General features: G+C 43.9%; 1 protein-coding gene across 2 annotated transcripts in view; it reads left to right on the top strand.

The window, feature by feature from the left end:
- The window catches only part of LOC143956802 (uncharacterized), a 69230-nt gene extending 51550 nt beyond the window's left edge, over positions 1–17680 (top strand). For both annotated transcript variants that reach the window (XM_077466975.1, XM_077466976.1), the window contains exon 3: positions 14578–17680. In XM_077466975.1, coding sequence (XP_077323101.1) covers positions 14915–16576 — 1662 coding nt within the window. In that variant the 5' untranslated portion in view covers positions 14578–14914 and the 3' untranslated portion in view covers positions 16577–17680. The remainder of the gene's footprint in view (positions 1–14577) is intronic.
- Positions 17681–19793: the final 2113 nt, after the last annotated feature.

Below are 19793 nucleotides of genomic sequence, written 5' to 3'. Positions count from 1 at the left end.
TCCCTTATACCCAATTCTATACCCACAGTTGATTCAGAGGAAGGCAAAAAACCCCAGCAGAGCCATGATCCAATTTGCTAAAGCAGGGGAAAAAATTCCTTCCTGATCCCCCAAGAGGCAATCGGATTTTCCCCGGATCAACTTTCCCTATAAATGTCACCCAGTTATATTACGTACACTTAGGAAATAATCCAGGCCTTTCCTGAGCTAGCCAGAACCACCTCTGCAGGGAGTCTATTCCACATTTTCACAGCTCTTACTGTGAAGAAACCTTTCCGTATTTGGAGATGAAATCTTTTTTCCTCTAGACATAAAGAGTGCCCCCTTGTCCTCTTTGTTGACTGTAAAGTGAATAACTCAACACCAAGTTCACTATATGGACCCCTTATATATTTGTACATGTTGATCATATCCCCCCTTAATCTCCTCTTATCAAGAGTGAATAAATTCAGTTCCTCTAATCTTTCCTCATAGCTGAGCTCCTCCATGCCTCTTATCAGTTTGGTTGCCCTTCTCTGCACTTTCTCCAGTTCCCAGATATCCTCTTTGAGAATCGGTGCCCAAAACTGAACGGCATATTCCAGATGAGGTCTTATTAATGATTTGTACAGATGATATCTCTCTCTCTGGAGTCCATACCTCTCTTAATACAAGAAAGGACTTTGCTCGCTTTGGAAACCGCAGATTGGCATTGCATGTTATTATTGAGCTTATGATCTACCAAAAACCCCCAGATCCTTCTCCACTATGGATCCCCCCCAGATCCTTCTCCACTATGGATCCCCCCAGATCCTTCTCCACTATGGATGCCCCCCAGATCCTTCTCCACTATGGATGCCCCCCAGATCCTTCTCCACTATGGATCCCCCCCAGATCCTTCTCCACTATGGATCCCCCCCAGATCCTTCTCCACTATGGATCCCCCCCAGATCCTTCTCCACTATGGATCCCCCCCAGATCCTTCTCCACTATGGATCCCCCACAGATCCTTCTCCACTATGGATCCCCCACAGATCCTTCTCCACTATGAATCCCCCCAGATCCTTCTCCACTATGGATCCCCCCAGATCCTTCTCCACTATGGATCCCCCCAGATCCTTCTCCACTATGGATCCCCCCAGTTGTACTCCCCCCTAGCATGTATGATGCATATTCTTAGCCCCCAAATGCATAACTTTACATTTTATCAACATTAAACCTCATCTGCCACATAGTCACCCAATTAGACAGAGCATTGAAGTTGGCTTGTAAATTGGTGACATCCTGTAAGGACGTTATTCCACTGCATTGCAGATGACACCGAGCTAAGACAGAAATGTTTGAAAAATTTAGTATCTATTTGGGACTTTATATGAGGTAGAGACCATTTAGGTCATATAGCTCCATCCCTGTCTATTGAGACTATCACAAGGGAAAGGGGGATAAGGGAGAGGTTGGGACTTTATATGAAACATGTAGTCTCCAGGGGCAACCAACTATCAATAGTAGAATTTTAAGAGAAAGTATACATTGAGACCATGTTCCATAAAATTACATAGATAAGTGGTAGTGGTACTGTAACCTCTGGGAAGAGTCTAAGAATGCAGAGGCATATATATCTGGTACATCATCCCAGGGAGGACCTACTATCAATCATAATAATGCAATTCTGATTATTGGTATACAGTAAACATGATTGGTACAGTACAAAACAATTTTTAATAGTGGTAACATAGCCCCTAAATTCATACATATACATGTACACATCAATCATTTACATGTCAAACGGTATTAACAAAAATAGAAATTCTATTGACCTGCTGATCCATCATATAGTTCCAAGAAAAGGGCTCTAAGTATGGTATCTCCATCTTATATCAAAGTTAAATATAAAAAAATAATATATATAATATATAAAAATCCAGGCACAGCTTTGAATAACTCATATAAGTGCAAACACAGCTTCAATTAGCTCGACGCGTTTCGTGGTTTGATGGAACCACTCATCAGGAGCAAGCATGTGATGACATCTGGAATGAGATACATATTATTACAAATGTTGACATGTAGTGAAAAAGATGATAAACAACTTTAAGGGGAGAGGCTAGTCTCATGATAACAAACTGGTCTGCTGTGTGTACAAGGCATGGCTTTAAATGCTGGATAAACGGAAAACCACCGGTAATGTCCGGCACGGGAACTGAGGGGGCGTGTATAGAACAGGAGACCCGAACACAAAAGCCTGCCAAGGAGGGACATACTCCCTAGGGTGACAGTGCTGTGTAGAAAAAAATGGGAATAAAATATAATAATCAGAATAATCAGAATTGCATTATTATGATTGATAGTAGGTCCTCCCTGGGATGATGTACCAGATATATATTCCTCGGCATTCTTAGACTCTTCCCAGAGGTTACAGTACCACTACCACTTATCTATGTAATTTTATGGAACATGGTCTCAATGTATACTTTCTCTTAAAATTCTACTATTGATAGTTGGTTGCCCCTGGAGACTACATGTTTCATATAAAGTCCCAACCTCTCCCTTATCCCCCTTTCCCTTGTGATAGTCTCAAAAGACAGAAATGTTACTTTTGATCCCAGACCCAATATCCTTTATAAAGATATTGTTGTATAATGGAGAAAAAATAAAAATAATTTTAATAAAAATAAAAAACTTTTGTTCCTAGCCTGCTATGGGCTCTTCGAGTTTATATACTAGCGTTATCTAGCAGGAAAAATTATTCTATTCAAGCCAATTGCTCAAGATATATTGTAATAAAATGCTAGCATAGAAAGCAAAAAACATACACAAAGTATTAATACTGAGTACCTGATATAAGAAGACGGGGACTCCCATCTCTCACTACATGAGCTTTCTCCCAGCCAGATAAAGAAATCCAATGTTGGTCACAGTAGATGTAATAACCGGTGATGGAAAGATCTATTATAGTTACAATGCAGTGGGGATAGTAAAGAATCCTTCAAACGGATCCATAATCCTGCAAGCAAGACACAGCCAAAAATCATGGTGTGCTCACCTATTATCTTATCTCTGTAAGTACTGACCATAATATGTGCATACCTTCTTCCAAAGGTCTGCATACCAAAATATCCTTGGAGATGGAGCAGAGGAACCATGACCCCTGTAGGGACAATGTCTCCCTCCCCACTATATAGCTCCCTTAATGGGGTACAGGTGGCCAACAACATCCCAGAATGCATGCATCGTCTGGGTGGACCAAGATGGTCATGGCATACAGTGGTATCCGCATCATCCTGGAGCACCAATATGGCTACATGCGTGCCAGGTTGACATCTAAGGGATGACAGGATCAACCACCAGCGACCCCCCCCCCCCCCCAAGTGCCGGAGGTGCACATATGGGAAAGACACATCAGAGAGAGATGAAAAGAGCTGCACACCCTGAAAACGAAAATGTTATGGAAAAGTTTTCCCCAGTGGGGCTTTAAAACAGCCATATGACAGAGTCAGATTAGTTATTCTTAATTGATATATAAAGAGTAATTTATTTAGAAAAATGTCCAATATCTAGTATAATTGAATACAGTATATACAATATAAAATGTGGTACAAAATACAATATAAATTCCACTCTCCAATTAACAAATACATTTAAGCACATTGTTACATTACATAATGTTGTATAGTATATAGGCACTGACGCGTTTCGACCTGTACGCTCTCTTCAGGGGGCCAAATGGATCTAGAAAAAAAATGACATATATTCAAAATTTGAGGAGACATGTCGTTATTAGTCACATTGAATAAGCGATATGGTGTATTTACTGCTCAAAAGTGTTCTTGCAACCAGAAATCATGGGAGCCGTTTCGAAAAATCCAGAGGGCTTTATAGGCCGCCCCCACCTCCCCAGGGGAAAAGAGCCCACCCCGAAAGGGCTTACAAGGAGCCACACTGTACACGCTCTTGGAGGGATGGAGGGGTACGCGCCTGCAATGAACACCCAAAAATAACCATTTAGGAAAATTAAATGATAAATAAATTAACTCATAGCAGATCCGCCAGAGTATCAATCGTAATATAAATCTTTCTAAATATGCATATAGAGACTCTGTCCCAGAAATGGAGCTAACCAAAATTAATTTGATAAATCAATATGATAATATAATAGAGGTATATAAGTAGTTTATGTTAATTAGTAAGGTGTATAGGAGTATAATATTAAAACAATATGTGTATGTATAAAGGACTGGCAATCGGTATAGTCAAAACGTGTGCTGCGTGCGAATTTAATAATGTGACTGAAGTGATTCAAATGCTGCCGTGATGTGGATAAGAATAATAATAAATGATAAATACTAAAAGATAAATGTGAATAGAGAAAAGAAACAAAAATGTGAAAATTGAATGTGGTGATGTGATGTACCATATATAATAATGTAGTTGGTATAGTCTTGTAGGTGGAGGTGCACATATCTCCAGGCTAAAGCAAGGCCTGGCATCCTAATGCCTGCAAACTGACACAAGTGTTGCGCCAAGTAGGGATGAGCCGAACACCCCCCCCGGTTCGGTTCGCACCAGAACTTTCCAACGGACCCCAAATTCGTACGAACGTTAGAACCCCATTGAAGTCTATGGGACTCGAACGTTCGAAATTAAAAGTGCTCATTTTAACGGCTAATATGCAAGATACTGTCCTAAAAAGGGTTTGGGGACCCGGGTCCTGCCCCAGGGGACATGGGTCAATGCCGGTTTTTCGGGAGCACTGATTTTAATGACGATTAAAGTGAAAAAAAAAAGTGAAATATTCCTTTAAATATGGTGCCTGGGGGGTGTCTGTAGTATGCCTGTGAAGTGCCACGTGTTTCCCGTGTTTCCTGTGTTCAGAGCACGCAGACAGCACGCACAATCTCCTAACACTGGCTGCAAGCTCTATTATAAAAGATAGATATATCGCTAGCTATATAGGTGAGGTGAATATAGCAGTGTATACTGCGGTCAGGGCACGCAGACAACAACCACTACAGAAGAACAAGAACAAAAAATCGGCCGATAACGATCGGTGTGTACTGTGTTGAAGGTACACAGAGAACACCCACTTACTGCTTCAAATGCCAACACACTACACAAGGCCGCCACGCTGGCGGCCTTATATAGTGTGGGGCGTGTACTACACAGCCTGAGCTATGATCGGCCACAGGCGTCCTGCCTGTGGCCAATCATGGCTCTCCTCGCTGCCAGCGCTGTGATTGGCCAAGCATGCGGGGTCACAGTGCATGCTTGGCCAATCATGAGCCAGCAATGCACTGCGCCATCGCAGTGCATTGTGGGCCGTGAGCGCCACACGAATTTGGCGTGAACGGCCCATAACGTTCGGAATTCGCCGGTGTTCGAGTCGAACGTATGTTCGACACGAAGCTCATCCCTAGCGCCAAGTATGTGCAGGGTTCAACTCCAGCATGTGGGGCCACCGGTATCCACCCTCCCTCCCCCACCCAAGTGCATCAGGATAGTAGTCTCCAGGCATTGAGGGCTTGATTACTTCAATTGCAACACTGACTTCTGTGTTTTTTATATTTTGAAGTGCCCTTGCGCATTGACCTATGTGGGCAAAACTAGAGGACTATTCATAAAACTGTTTCAAAAACACAGAAGAGACGTCAGGACCGCTCTGGCAAATGTAGAGAAGGCCCCTCGCAGTACATGTTGCTACATCCATACTTCAGACCCACGAGCTGCGGGGGATGGTGATTGAAGATGTTAAATGACCCATCAGGTGAGCTGATTGGGCTCAATTGCTCTTCTGCCATGAGGCCTACTGAATTCATCCTTGGGCACAGTACAACGGGTGATCTCAATACTAATATGTCCCTTGAGTGTTTCCTTGGTGACAACCGGTAATTGTTTTGGCCTTTAGATGCACACAAACTGAAGTGAGCTGGGTGTCATTTCTTTGCCTTTGGGTGCACTTGATTGATTATATTTCATACCAATTATATACAGCATCTTCCTTTTTTTTTTTTTCCTGTTGTTCGTCTTATTTAATCTCTGTGTACCATGACGAGACATGATATGCAATCCAGTAGACAGGTTGCTCATGTGTCCAGGGGCACTAGTGATATTTTTTTTAGGTCCATGGTAATGTATTTTGCCCCCCCCAATCTGTGAGAGGACCACTTGGATGACTACTCTATTGTTCCTTTTTTTTCCCTATTGCTTAGTATATAATTGTCAGTGGAATCATATGCATAATCATGCAGGAAGATGTGCACTTGCTAATAAGAATTCTCAAGTGACAACTAGAGGTTCTGTGACTCGCACGCATGCGCAAAAGAATTTGCAAGTGACAACTAGGCATTCCTGACTCGCTATCGTATCTGCACACATGCGTATTAGCATGAGCGTGCGTGAGTACTTGGTGCCCTCTTGCCTATTTAACCACTTGCTTACTGGGCACTTAAACCCCCTTCAGTCCCAGACAAATTTTCAGCTTTCAGCGCTGATGCACTTTGAATGACAATTGCGCGGTCATACAACACTGTACCCAAATGACATTTTTATCATTTTTTCCCCACAAATAGAGCTTTCTTTTGGTGGTATTTAGTTACAGCTCGGAGTTTTATTTTTTGTTAAACAAACAAAAAAAGATGGGAAAAAAAAAAAAATCATGTTTTAATAGTTTGTTATAAAATTTTGCAAACGGGTCATTTTTCTCCTTCATTGAAGTGCGCTGATTAGGCGGCACTGATAGGCTGCATTGGTGGGCACTGATGGGCTGCATTGGTGGGCACTGATGGGCTGCATTGGTGGGCACTGATGGGCTGCATTGGTGGGCACTGATAGGCATAGTTAAGGCGGCACTAATAGGCACAGATAAGGCGGCACTGATGGGCAAAGATGGGCACAGATAAGATGGCACGGATGGGTGGCACGGATGGGCACTAATAGGTACCACTGATAGATGGGACTGATGGGCACTGATAGGTGGCACTGCTCGGCACTGCTGGGCGGCACTGCTGGGCACTGATGGGCGGCACTGGGGTGCAGCACCTTTGAGGCAGATTGTGGGCACTGTGGGTGGCACTATGGGCACTGCTGAGTGGCACTGATGTGGGGCACTTCAGCATGGCACTTCAGCGGGCAGGTGGGCACTGGCAGGGGGCAGGTGGTGGCTTGTATTGCTGGCCGTGATCGGGACTGACGTCCCGATCATGGCTGCCGGTGATCGGCTTTTTTTTTTTCTAGCCGATTACCGACTCCGTTCTATCACATGATCAGCTGTCATTGGCTGACAGCTGATCACGTGATAAGGGGTCGGGATCGACCCCCTTGCACGGATCGGTGATCAGGCGAGTCTCATGGACTCGCCGATCACAGAGCGTGCCGAGCGCGCCCCTCAGGGGGCGCGCAGGCCGCTCATGCATGGGACGACGTCAATAGACGTAGTCCCGGAAAAGTAGGTCCGCGCTAATGCCGTCATTTGGTAATAGCGCGGATCCCAAGTGGTTAAACTGGCTCCATAAACCAGAAGATTTCCGAGTGGTCATCATTTTTCTCCCATCTGTGACCTGATCCTGTCCTCGTACCTGTGTATACCCGGCCTGTTTGACTCTGCTCGTTCCTGATACCTGATTGCTGACCCGGCTTTTGACCCGACTCGGCCTTTTGCCTTCTGTTCCAGTGCCTTCTCTGCTCGCTTGATACTGACCCTGGCTTGGCCCTGACTCTTCTCTGGATCCGATTCAGTACCTCTCCTGCTTGGCCATTACTGACTTCTGCCTGACCATCTGCGACCCTGCATCCGCCTGCTTTCCAGCATGGTTGCTGTCTGCTGCTCTGTACCTGCCAGTCTACCAGTCTGCCTGCTGTCCTGCACCTGTTGAGATTAGCCAGTCCACAAACTTGCCTGCCGCTTGGCACCTGTTGCAAATACCTTCTGTCCAGGATCTACAACCAGGCACCCACCCTGTTATATCTTGTCACCACCTTCAGGAGAAACAGGACAGGAGGTGTAAGGGAAAGCCCTCACGTCACCTCGACCTCAACCAGGTACGTGACGGTAGTGTTTTATTTCCGTCCCCGACCACGGTAACTGTTTTTCATGAGTAATTTTTTTCCTACTGTTGATCCTTCCTTACCTGTCCCATTCTTCTATTCCTTGTTACTTTTTCCATGATTTTGGATTGGTAGTAGTTCATATATATTTTGCTGTGTAACTCTATACACTTTTCTCGTGCCTGATGAAGGGGTCCGGCACAACTCCGAAACATTGCACTTGTTGTTTTGTGATCTCTCTGCAATAAAAGCTTTGGACTGCATTTGAAGAGCTAAGGTGTGCTGGTGAATATGTGCATTGATCTTGGGTGGCAATATGGCATGCAGGCAGCCATCTTGGTTCGCCCAGAGGCCACAGGCATCCTGGGATTTTGGCCACCAAAATCACCATCCACTAGATGTCAGTGTACCGTTTCAATAAGGCTTACATTCTGGCTTCTGATCACACCTTCCAGGCAGGAGAGACACTGGCCTTTCAAGAAGATCCTGGGATGGGTCAGGGTGCTATACTGACATCTAGTGGATGGTGATAAAAGAGCTGGTGAAAGGTGGAATATCTTTAAAGGTGCAAATTGCTTGGCGTTTTGGTGAGTGCATCCCCATAGGGGAGATTTCATCGCACGGGGTGATCCTTGGTGGAAGCTTTACAATGCATCTATCTTATCAGTTCATATTTTTATTATCTACTGACAATTTTATATTGGACAGTATATGGGAAGCGCTGCTGCAGTATGATAAAGGGGCTTTGAAGTTTTTCTTAAAATATTGCCATTTTCACATGTTTTAAAAGAAGCAGCAGCTTCAGATTGGAATATACCTCAGATAGGGTATATACAATTTTCTATAAAGACTAAAGCCCCGTACACACAAGAGGACTTATGTCCGACGGACATCCGAAGGAGTTCCGTCGGAGTTCTGACAGACTTTTCGGCAGAGCGGACTTGGCCACACACAATCACACTAAACTCCGACGGATTCGAACGTGATGACGTACGACTGGATTTGAATAAGGAAGTTCATAGCCAGTAGCCAATAGCTGTCCTAGCATCGGTTTTAGTCCGTCGGAATAGCATACACACGAGCGAATTTTTCGAAGGGACCAGGTCCAGCGGAGTTCCTTCGGAAAAATTTGAAGCATGTTCCATATTCTAAAGTCCTTCGGACTTTGGCGAGTCAAAAGTCCGTTGCAGCCCACACACGATCGAATAGTCTGACGGACTCAGTCCTTCGGACTTTGGATGTTGAAAAGTCCGCTCGTGTGTACGGGGCTTTACAGGTTGTGCTCCATAAAGCATGGAGGAGGGTTCATTGTGGGTGGGTGAATAGAACTCTGTAATTTGCTAGATGGGTGGCTTGCTCAATTTCTCTAGGTTACAAACTAAATTTCAGAGAGTTTCCGTCTCCTCGTTTTCTAAGATCAAACTGTCCCAGGGATCCAGAGAAGAAGTTTCTCTTTGTAGCTCTTTATCATCTCTTATCCCAGCTGGTGATATCAGAGGTTCCCTTGGAGGAACAGGGCACGGGTTATTATTCAAACCTTTTCACGGTTCCAAAACCAAACGGAGAGGTAAGACCCATTCTAGATCTCAAAGATCTGAATCGGCACTTAAATATCTGATCCTTTTCGGATGGATCAATCCGATCGGTTGTTTCAGTCTTGCAAGGAGGGGCGTTTTCTGCTACTTCCGCGTCTTCTCCACAGGATCAAGCAAGAACGAAAGGAGGTGATTCTGGTGGCCCAGAAGATCTTGGTTTGCCGAGATCATAAAGATGGCGGTATGAGTCCCTTGGACTCTGCCATTATGGCCAGACCTTCTCACACAAGGTCCAGTATTCCATCCTACCTTACAGACTCTCTAAATTAAATTTGGCTATTGAAACTCACATTCTAAAGGACCGTGGGTTATCCCCTTCAGTAGTGTCTAATTTGTTTAATGCCAGGAAGCCGGCTTCCAGAATCATTTACTACAGAGTCTGGAAGGCATATGTTTCTTGGTGTGGATCCAGGAGTTGGCACTCCAGGAAGTATGTCATAGGTGGGATCCTTGATTTCCTGCAAATGGGATTAGAAATGAAGCTGACCTTGAGTACTATCAAGGGCTGGATATCATCGTCCTTGTCGGTGTTTTTTCAACAGCCTCTTGCGTCTCACTCTCTGGTGCGTAGTTTTATTCAGGGGGTAACACGGATTAATCCCCCTATCAAGACACCTCTAAATCCTTGGGATTTAAATGTTGGTCTTAACGGCTTTACAAAATCAGCCGGTTTTTTGAGCCTTTTACGAGAAATTCCCTTGGTTCTTTTGACAAGAAAAATAATCTTTTTGTTTGCCATTTCTTCTGCTAGAAGTATCAGAACTAGCAGCTCTGTCTTGTAAAGAGCCTTATTTGATCATGCATAAGGATGAGGTGGTTCTGCATCCTCATCCTGAATTCCTACCAAAGGTGGTGACAGGTTTTCATTTAAACCAAGATATATTATTCTAACTTCTTACTTCCCAGAGCCTCAATCTAGGGAAGAGAAGGCACTACATTCCCTTGACGTAGTAAAAGCGATCAGAGTCTATTTAAAAGCGACCGCTCAGGTTCGCAAAACGGATGTTTTTTGTTTGTACTGCCAGAAGGTCCAAAAAGGGGACAGGCAGCATCAAAATCTACTATTTCCAAATGGATTCGTCAAGTGATTGTTCAAGCGTATGGCTTAAGGAAGAAAATTCCTCCTTTTCATGTTAAAGCGCACTCAACCAGGGCGGTTAGTGCCTCTTGGGTGGTGCATCATCAGGCCTCTATGGCTCAGATCTATAAGGCCGCAACTTGGTCTTCAGTTCATACATTTACCAGATTTTATCAAATCGATGTTAAAGGTCATGAGGACATTGCCTTTGGGCGCAGTGTGCTGCAGTATGAGTCCTCTGGCCTTGTTTTTTGTTGTCTCCCCCTCTTCAGTTGCTATTGTTATGAGACATCCCACATAGTAACTACTATGGCTCTGTGTCCCCTGATGTATGAAAAGAAACCAGGATTTTTAAAACCGCTTACCTGTAAATTCATTTTCTTTGATGTACATCAGGGGACACAGAGGTCCCTCCCTTCTTGGTAAACACTTGTATTGCTTGGCTACAAAACTGAGGTACTCCCAGTAGTGGGAGGTGTTATCTATGGAGTACACTTCTGGTCTTGGGGCGTACCAGTGTCCATCATCTATTGATGGCCTATTAACCCACATAGTAACTACTATGGCTCTGTGTCCCCTGATGTACATCAAAGAAAAAGATTTTACAGGTAAGCTGTTTTAAAAATCCTGTTTATTTTTTGTTTTTTTTCCTGCACTGACAAGCGTTTGAAACCTGGCCAGTATCTTTTATTCAGGTACAATGCTCCTCATGTTTGTACTGAATTCTCTAGTCATTGAGTTAGAATTTCTGGAGCTATGGGATGGTCATTTTTTGGTCCCCCTGGTGGGCCCCACTCTGCGGGTTTATTACTTCCCTAACTTTGGCACATACTGGGTGGTTGGGTCTTTTAGGTCATATAGGTGCTTCATGATTATAATATATGTACAGTATATGACTGAATATTTTTCTAGATCATTTTGATACTTTTTATAGACTGACTGCTCCTGAGGAAGTGGGTTTATTCCATGAAATGCATCAGTCCATATAAGATTGGAACGTGTCTATTAGAGGTCGACCGGCATGGGTTTTTCTCTGACCGATGCCAATATTTAGAAATTGTGGCGGCCGATATATAATGCTGATTTTATTTATTTTTTGCCAATATGTTAGGCCATTTTAAATTTTTTTTCCCCCCTTCATCTCATAAAATCTAACAGACCCCTTTCACACTGGGGCATTTTTCAGGTGCTTTTGGGCTATAAATAGCGCCCGCAAACCGCTCCCCTGCAGTCTGTGTGGAAGCCCCGAGTGCTCTCACACTAAGGCGATGCGCTGGCAGGATGTTAAAAACAAGAAAAAAAAAAGTCAAGTGATCCTCACTGAGCAAGTGGATATCCGTGTGAAAGGACCCTAAGGCCGCGTACACACGGGCGGACTGTTCGCCCAACTAAGTTTCTCAAACAGTTTGACAAACAGTCCGCTCAAAATTTGCATGAGCGGACTTGACCACACACGACGAACGAACAGTCCGCTGAAAACTTGCGCGATGACGTGAACGGCACGTACGATGGGACGAGAAATTCGACGTCCAATACACTGCAATGCAACCTTCCGCCGTGGAAATCCTTTCTGAGCATGCGCGAAACGTAGTTTGTCGAACAAGCCTACACACGAGCGGACTGTTCGCTGAAACCAAGTTTCGGCGGACTGTCTAACGGGAATTCCGAAAAACTTTGTTCGTCAGACTGTCCGCTGAAACTGTCCGCTGAAACTGTCCGCTGAAGCCCACACATGAGCGGACTGTCCGCTGAAACACTGTTCAGCGGACAAAGTTGGGCGAACAGTCCGCCCGTGTGTACGCGGCCTAAGGCGTCATGCACACGATACGCAGGTGAAAACTCTGTTAAAAAAAAGCTGAAACGCACGTTTAGAAAAGCGCGTTTTGCCGCGTTTGCATGCCGCGTTTAGCTGTGTTTAGCCGCGTTTGCATTTTCTAAGCGTTTATAAAGATAACATCATGTAGACCCTCCCCAAGCTCTCAAAGCATGTGTGTTTTTTTTTTTTTTTTTTTTTTTTTTTTAACTACTTCTGCTATTTTAATCAGAGTGAGCAGCAGCAGCATAGAGAGCAGTTGTACACTTGCATTTGTCTCTCTTTCTGTGGTATATATTTTGAAATGGATCCCATATTGAATATATGTCAGGAAATGCTCCTGATGTTGCTCTTGATGAGACAACAACGTCCAGAGTCAGAGCTCGTCGATATTGGACCCATCCGTTGATGGGACAGCGAATGTCTGATGGATATTTCACAAACATGTATGTGCAGCTGCGTACCTACCCTGCGTACCTACCCCGACAAGTCTGGTTACAAAATGTCATTCTCTGATGCAGAAAAGTACATGACATTTTGCGACCTGACTTTGGGGCCCCCTATCTCGGGTTCACTCGGTGATAGGAAATTTGGATATGTTGTAGGGCTAGTTCCACAGTGTCTGCATACCGAATTTGGGGTTCCTGACAATAAGTGGCCCCAAGATATGGGCCCCCAAATTCAGGTCGCAAAATGTCATTCTCCGATCACATTTCTGAGTTTTCAGGTCCAAAAAATTGGGTTCCTTTAATAACCGCTTATAAACGTAAACGCGGGTGCCGCGCTTGGCCGCGTTTTGCGTCTGAAACGTGGAAATTTTCTGAACGCATTTTTTTTTGCTTCTGGAAAAACTAGATTAAACGCAACTGCATAAAAACGGCAAAAAAACAAGACTGTGTGCATGGACACATAGGATAACATTGAATGAATGAGTTCAGGGGCAGTTGAAAAAAGTGTCCAACTGCATCTGAACACGCGTTTAACAGCGTCTCGTGTGCATGAGGCCTTTTGCCGGCCATACACGGTTCGAATTTCGAAAGAATTTTCTTTCGAAAATCGTATTTAAGAATTTTCGTATGAATTTCGCACCATTAGTGGGCTGCAGCAACAGCCGATTTTCGTGCGGAAATAAAATTTGAGGAATCGGACATGTTGGAAATTTTTAGAAAAACGAACGATTTTCCAATCAATGATGGGAGAATCGTGCGAGAAACGTAATAAGAAAAGAAAATGTACGGAGATAAAAGAAAATGTACGGAGAGAAAAGAAGATTCCCAGCCAAGAAAATTATTTTCTGTAGCAACATGAGGTGAAATTGAAGGCTTGGTCGGCCGAATTTCGAAAATCAATGGTGGCGTCATCGGATCACAAAAAAAAACGAATTTTCTGATTTTGAAAAGAAAATTAGTTCGAAATTCGACCGTGTATGGCCTGCATTAGTCTTTAAATGGTTAAACTGAGAACTCCTACACACAGAGCTCAGTTTATTCATAAGTGCAAACATTGTATCCCTTTGCTCTTTTCTTGGCAGACTGCCCAGAGAGGAAACCAGTCGCTTCACTGAAGACTCAGGCAACTTGCATTGATTTGCAACTTGCAAAAAATGCCAAATATCGGCCGATTATTTATCGGTCGACCTCTAGTGTCTATGCTATCATAGAATGTTTTTTATTAAATTTGTTTACAATAAAATAAATATATTTTATGTGACAGTTGTCCTTCAAAAATCCCATCCTTCATACTACAAATTTGAATTTTACATCTACAATGTATGAATTTATTAGATGTACCTACAAATCGAACCCAAGCACTTTCACCCATCGCTATGCAGCACAATGCTCTGAATTATTAAAAAAAAAAAAAAAAAGTATCAGATTCTCCTGAAAAATATTGTAGACTGTCAATTTTACCAGCCGATGAAATAATATAGCGTCCTCAGTAAAATAAAATTGAAATATTTAAACGTGTATAATATTGTACACATTCTTCTATATATTAGATATTTTAATGATTGTAAATATAGAAATCAATATTATTTAGCCCTCTAATATTTTCTCATATTTTCTGTACAGGTGGATTGATGAAGTTTTCAGTCGTGTTGATCTTCTTCATACAACTAAGTCACATGTGAAATGAGCCATATGGGTGTCTTATGTGACTGAAAGACTTAATTGCCGTTCACTGAAGGATTCACACAGGACTCGAGACATATCCATTTTCAAAGTGTTACAAATGTTTTGGTAACACTTCAACACTGACCCGGCCTCCGAGGACAACAGGAGAGAAGTAATTTCTGTGTTCTGGAAGAGACAATGGCTTTACAGTGAAGTCCAACCCATGCATAGATAAGGAGTCATTTTTAGTAGCTATTTTTTTTTTTGTTTTGTTTGGAATGTGACAGATTTTACAATGGAGGCAAAACGTATTGCACACCAGAAAGCTCACACTGGAGAGAGACCATTTCAGTGTTCTGAATGTGACAAAGATTTTAAAGGGAAGTCCGACCTTATCAGACACGAGATGATTCACACTGGAGAGAAGCCACATCAATGTTCTTATTGTTGTAAAGCTTTTATATCGAAGGGACAGCTTACCACACATACAAGGATTCACACCGGGGAGAAGCCATATCAGTGTTCTGAATGTGACAAAGCTTTTAAAGGAAAGTCAGAACTGATCATACACCAGAGGGTTCATACTGGAGAGAGGCCATATCAATGTTCTGAATGTGGAAAAGGTTTTACACATAAGGAAAACCTCACCAGACACCAGAGGGGTCACACTGGAGAGAGGCCATATCCGTGTTCTGAATGTGGCAAAGCTTTTACAACAACGACCGAGCTTATCACACACCAGAGGATTCACACTGGAGAGAAGCCATATAAGTGTTCTAAATGTGATAAAGCTTTTACACGGAAGGACCACCTTATGAAACACATGAGGGTCCACACTGGAGAGAAGTCGCATCAATGTCCTGAATGTGGAAAAATGTTTGGAGATAAGGTAAATCTTAGGACACACCACAAGATTCACACTGGGGAGAAGCCATATCAGTGTTCTGAATGTGGCAAAGCTTTTCAAGGGAATTCAGATCTTATCATACACCAGAGGATTCACACTGGGGAGAGGCCATATGAGTGCGCCAAATGTGACAAAGCTTTCAAAAGTAAAGTGGAGCTTTTCAAACATGAGAAGATTCACACTGAAGAGAAGCCATATCAATGTCCTGAATGTGGAAAAAAATTTGCACATGGGTCATACCTTATTGCACACCAGGTGATTCATACTGGACAGAAGTTGTATCAGTGCTCGGAATGCGACAAAGCTTTTACGTTTTATTCAAACCTTCTTAGACACCAGAAGATTCACACTGGAGAAAAGCCACATAAGTGTTCTAAATGTGACAAAGCTTTTAAAACCAAGCAGGAGCTTATCATGCATGAGAGGATTCACTCTGGAGAGAAGCCACATCAATGTTCAGAATGTGATAAAGCTTTTACAAGTAGGAACAACCTTATCATACACCAGAGGATTCACACCGGAGAGAAGCCTTATCAGTGTTCTGAATGTGACAAAGCTTTTAAAAGCAAGATGGAGCTTATCAAACACGAGAGGGTTCACTCTGGAGAGAAGCCATATCAATGTTCAGAATGTGACAAAGCTTTTACAAATAAGGCCAGCATTATCAGACACCAGAGGATTCACACCGGAGAGAAGCCATATCAGTGTTCTGAATGTGACAAAGCTTTTAAAAGCAGGCAGGAGCTTACCACACATGGGAGGATTCACATCGGAGAGAAGCCACATGAATGTCCCGAATGTGGAAAAAAGGTTGCACACAGGGCAAACCTTATCAAACACCAAAAGATTCACACTCTAGAGAAGCCATATCAGTGTTCTGAATGTGACAAAGCTTTTATACAGAAGTCCAATCTTATCACACACCAGAGGGTTCACACTGGAGAGAAGCCATATCAGTGTTCTGAATGTGACAAAGCTTTTATACAGAAGTCCAATCTTATCACACACCAGAGGGTTCACAAGCTTCAGCTGCAGAGAGGAAACGTTTAATGAAGAGGGGAAGTTAAAGGGGTAACAAGCTAAACTATAATGGAAGAGTTACAAGTATTTCATTAGTTTCACACCTCCATGTCATCTCATAAGCTAGTATAATAAAAGTGAAAAGGTATTCTATGCTACTTTAAAACACAACCTAAAGTCTGAGCAAGCAGAAATGTAATGGACGGATGTATTGAGTTTATGTCCATCAGGCGTACACTTAAAGTCCTTTTTGACAGTTTTTTTTTTCAATGACTGAACTATGTTTACTCACAATTCTCATATTTTTTTGGAGCTTTGACTGAACATGTAATGCATATCCATGATTCACTAACACAGCTGTGTTTTCTTCTTTGCCAAGTCTCTGAAGCCTACGTGGGAGATTCCATTCCAGGTTCTGATGACTAGTGCTATATCAGTAAATTTTTAGGGCTCCAGTTAAGCCTGGCTTGTCCACACCTCCAATTACACGTTCCACCTGCCCTCCCATGATCCATACCCCTTGTTCACATTCTGCCTTCTCTCATGGATGACAGCTTTGCATGAAAGTTTGTGGTTGGGACACCAGCCACGGAGAAGTCTCTGCTCAATGATAAAGCAAATAGCTAATCTGGCATAGGCCTTCCAACAGAGAGTTACTGCTGTTTTATGAGATGTGTTCAACAGTACCACTTAATCCCATCTGGTCACTTGCATTTCATCCAGTTCTGCAACAAGTCTAAGGGATTCCATTAAGTGAAGATTGGATGTCCTTATTATCTTGTTTCTCTGATCAGCTATTGTTCATCTCCAGAGAAGAATCACAGTACACCTGCAAAAGTTCTGAACTGGGGGATGGAAAGTCCTCTGATTGGGGTTCTCTTTATTGACCCTGCGTGGACAGGTCTCTTTATTGAGTAAACATTGTTTGAAGAACACTTTTTGACCCTGGAAATGTTAAAATTTTGTAACTGAAGTATAACTATGGGCAAAATCAATAATTGCATAAATTGTACAATCTGTCATTATCCACATTAGTCCCCGGGGCCTTTATCTCCGTGCGCCATTTTTAGTCCCAGAGCTTTTTATTTTTGTTTTTGGCATTTGTTTATGTTCTTCATACTGTACTTTTTTTTTTTTTTTTTTTTTTTTTTTTTTTTTTTTAACCTTTGTAGTTTACGCAAATGTTTTATGCATCATCTTTTTTTTTTTTTTTGGGACAGATGGCTTTTAATTTTGTAGGGAATTTTGGATTCCTATATTGTTCCATTGTTTTTTGAGGAATAATTAGTAAAAAAAAAAATAACCTTTTTCTTGTAATTTTATGTTTTTTGAAGGAATAAATAGTAAAAAAAATTAAGCATTTTCTTGTAATTTATCCCAATGCGGCATTTATGTCATTTGTGCACACCCATATTTTTACTCCAAAATATAAACAACAATGTCTGAGTAAAATAATGTCACGGTGACTTCCAGGTCCGGCGCCGCATGGAGTAGCTGGGTCTCCACTCAGCTCCCACCCGGCGATCCAAAAATCAGCATTTAAAATCAGCCCGTCCCTCCTTCTACGTCAGAAGGCTTGCTGGGTGCTCCCCGGGATCATCCCCTATCTATGGCCCCTTTTTTTTTTATTTTTTTCTCGTTCATCCGCTTCACCACGGGCAGCCTGCCACAAAATCGAGGCCCTGGTCGTGGCCTACGCGGACCGCACCATCTGCTCTGAGGCCTGCTGAGACTCCTGGTCCCCTCCGCTGCCATCCGCAGCCTTAACGGATACCCTCCTATCCTCCTGGCCTCCGCAAGTGCAGAAAACCTCCGAATTGACGAGCGGACCACTCCATCCGGCCGGCCTGCTTTCCAAATCGAGGCCCCGGTCACGGCCTGCTCGGAACGCGCCATCCGCTCCAAGGCCTGGTTGTGACACCTGGTCCCCTCCGCTGCCGCGCACTGCCTCATCGGATGCCCTTCATGACCTCCTGGCATCCGCAAGTGACCCAAAAATCGCTGATTTGACGGGCGGACTACTCCATTCATCCGACCGGCCTACTCTCAAAGTTGAGGCCCCGGTTGCAGCCTATACGGGATGTTCCAGTTGGATCTCAGGCCGGTAAAACCTTCTGGAGCCCTCCAGTTATGCCCTGCTGACTGCCCTCACCAAGATCCACGACCGCTGTGCATACCACTCGGGCGCCCAGGCCACAAATTGAGGCCTGGGAACACTAAGTGGGTGTTTCTCCTGCGGTCAGCTGCCCCATCAGGTACACATCCACCCACTAACTGCACGGCCAGGCAATTGATCAGGGGCCACCTCGCGGAGGGCTACTTCACCTCGGTCAGGGAACCCAAACTTAAGGCTTCTGATCTCGGCCTTCCTGAAAGGCCTCCAATCAGAGGTATGGCTCACACCTCTCAGGCACATCTAGCCCCAGCAGCCTCTCCTGAAACCCCCGCTGGTGTTGAACAAACTGACTGGAGCACTGCACACGGTCAGACCCCCCTGTGTACGGCCGCAGTGCCCCCCTCCAGCCCTGCCGTTACTCCGGGCTCCACTATCGACCTTCCACCCCAGCAGCAACCAAAGGCCCACTGAAAGGTGATCGTTCTTCATTCAGCACCTTGCACCACCCAGGGGCCCCCTCCTTTTCAACTTATGGACTGCTTTGTGGAGAAGACTGGTCCGCAGACCCACCCGATCGCATCTACACCTCCGGTCCAACCTACACTCGAGACCCCCGATGCGATCTCTCAAAACATCATGGCGGACTTACCAGCTATGGAGGTAAGCTCCCACAATCCCACCCCGCTCCACACTTCTCTCCCCCTGCCTGTTGCTCTACCACAGTGATGGCGAACCTTGGCACCCCAGATGTTTTGGAACTACATTTCCCATGATGCTCATACACTTTGCATTGTAGTTGAGCATCATGGGAAATGTAGTTCCAAAACATCTGGGGTGCCAAGGTTAGCCATCACTGCTCTACCAGCTCAAACTCTGGGGACAGTAATACTGATCGGATAGCTCAGATGGTGGCTTCCCTCCTGTCCCCCAGGATACCCGCCTCGGTGGAAAAAGCGGCAGATGCGGGGATGAGACAGATCAAAGCTCAGCTAGCGGAACACTCCACGAGAATAGATGAAGTTGAACATCGGCTGTCCAGTCTGGGGGAAGAAGTCTACTAGGCGCAAGCCGCCGAACAAGCTCAAGACAAAATGAACCAATATATCCTCCAAAAACTGGACGACTTGGAAA

The sequence above is a fragment of the Lithobates pipiens genome, unplaced genomic scaffold, assembly GCF_037356315.1.
Source record: "Lithobates pipiens isolate NorthernLeopardFrog02 unplaced genomic scaffold, aLitPip1_a1.2 Scaffold_41, whole genome shotgun sequence".
Taxonomy (NCBI): domain Eukaryota; kingdom Metazoa; phylum Chordata; class Amphibia; order Anura; family Ranidae; genus Lithobates; species Lithobates pipiens.
The sequence above is the reverse complement of the archived record's forward strand: the minus strand, read 5'-3'. Positions and strand labels throughout refer to the sequence as shown.